Genomic DNA, 365 nt, shown 5'->3' on the forward strand with positions numbered 1-365 from the left:
GCAGCAGCAGCAGCAAGCGAAACAGCTCGGCGAGGCCCAGACTCTCAAGGCAGGCGATTCAACGCAAACAGCAGCAGCAGCAGCAACACAAGCAGCAGCAGCAGCAGCAACGTCTCCTTCTCGGCTATCGGAGGGAGGAATCGATCCCTCTCCTCCAGCTATAGGCCCCTTCGCCAGGGGCACCAAGGCGGTGGCTGTTGACAGCATGCGCAACTGCTGCGTCTCGCTGCTGCCTCCTATCAGACACCCCGTACAGAGCCGTGCGCGCAGCGCAGCAGCTGCAGCAGCAGCAGCAGCTGCTGCTGCTGCTCTCCGAGGCCCCACAGGCACCGTCAACGTCACCGCAAGTGCTGCAGAAAAGTTCC

At 62.7% G+C, this 365-nt stretch overlaps 1 protein-coding gene across 1 annotated transcript in view; it reads left to right on the forward strand.

Annotated features, from left to right (window-relative positions):
• Window positions 1–365, forward strand: part of EMH_0038560 (uncharacterized protein) — a gene marked incomplete at both ends in the record, with an annotated part of 11,195 nt that overhangs the window by 9,906 nt on the left and 924 nt on the right. Inside the window, 1 exon segment of the mRNA XM_013495310.1 lies at window positions 1–360. Coding sequence (XP_013350764.1) covers window positions 1–360 — 360 coding nt within the window.

Source organism: Eimeria mitis, genomic scaffold (genome assembly GCF_000499745.2).
Source record: "Eimeria mitis Houghton genomic scaffold, Emh_scaff1511, whole genome shotgun sequence".
NCBI lineage: Eukaryota > Apicomplexa > Conoidasida > Eucoccidiorida > Eimeriidae > Eimeria > Eimeria mitis.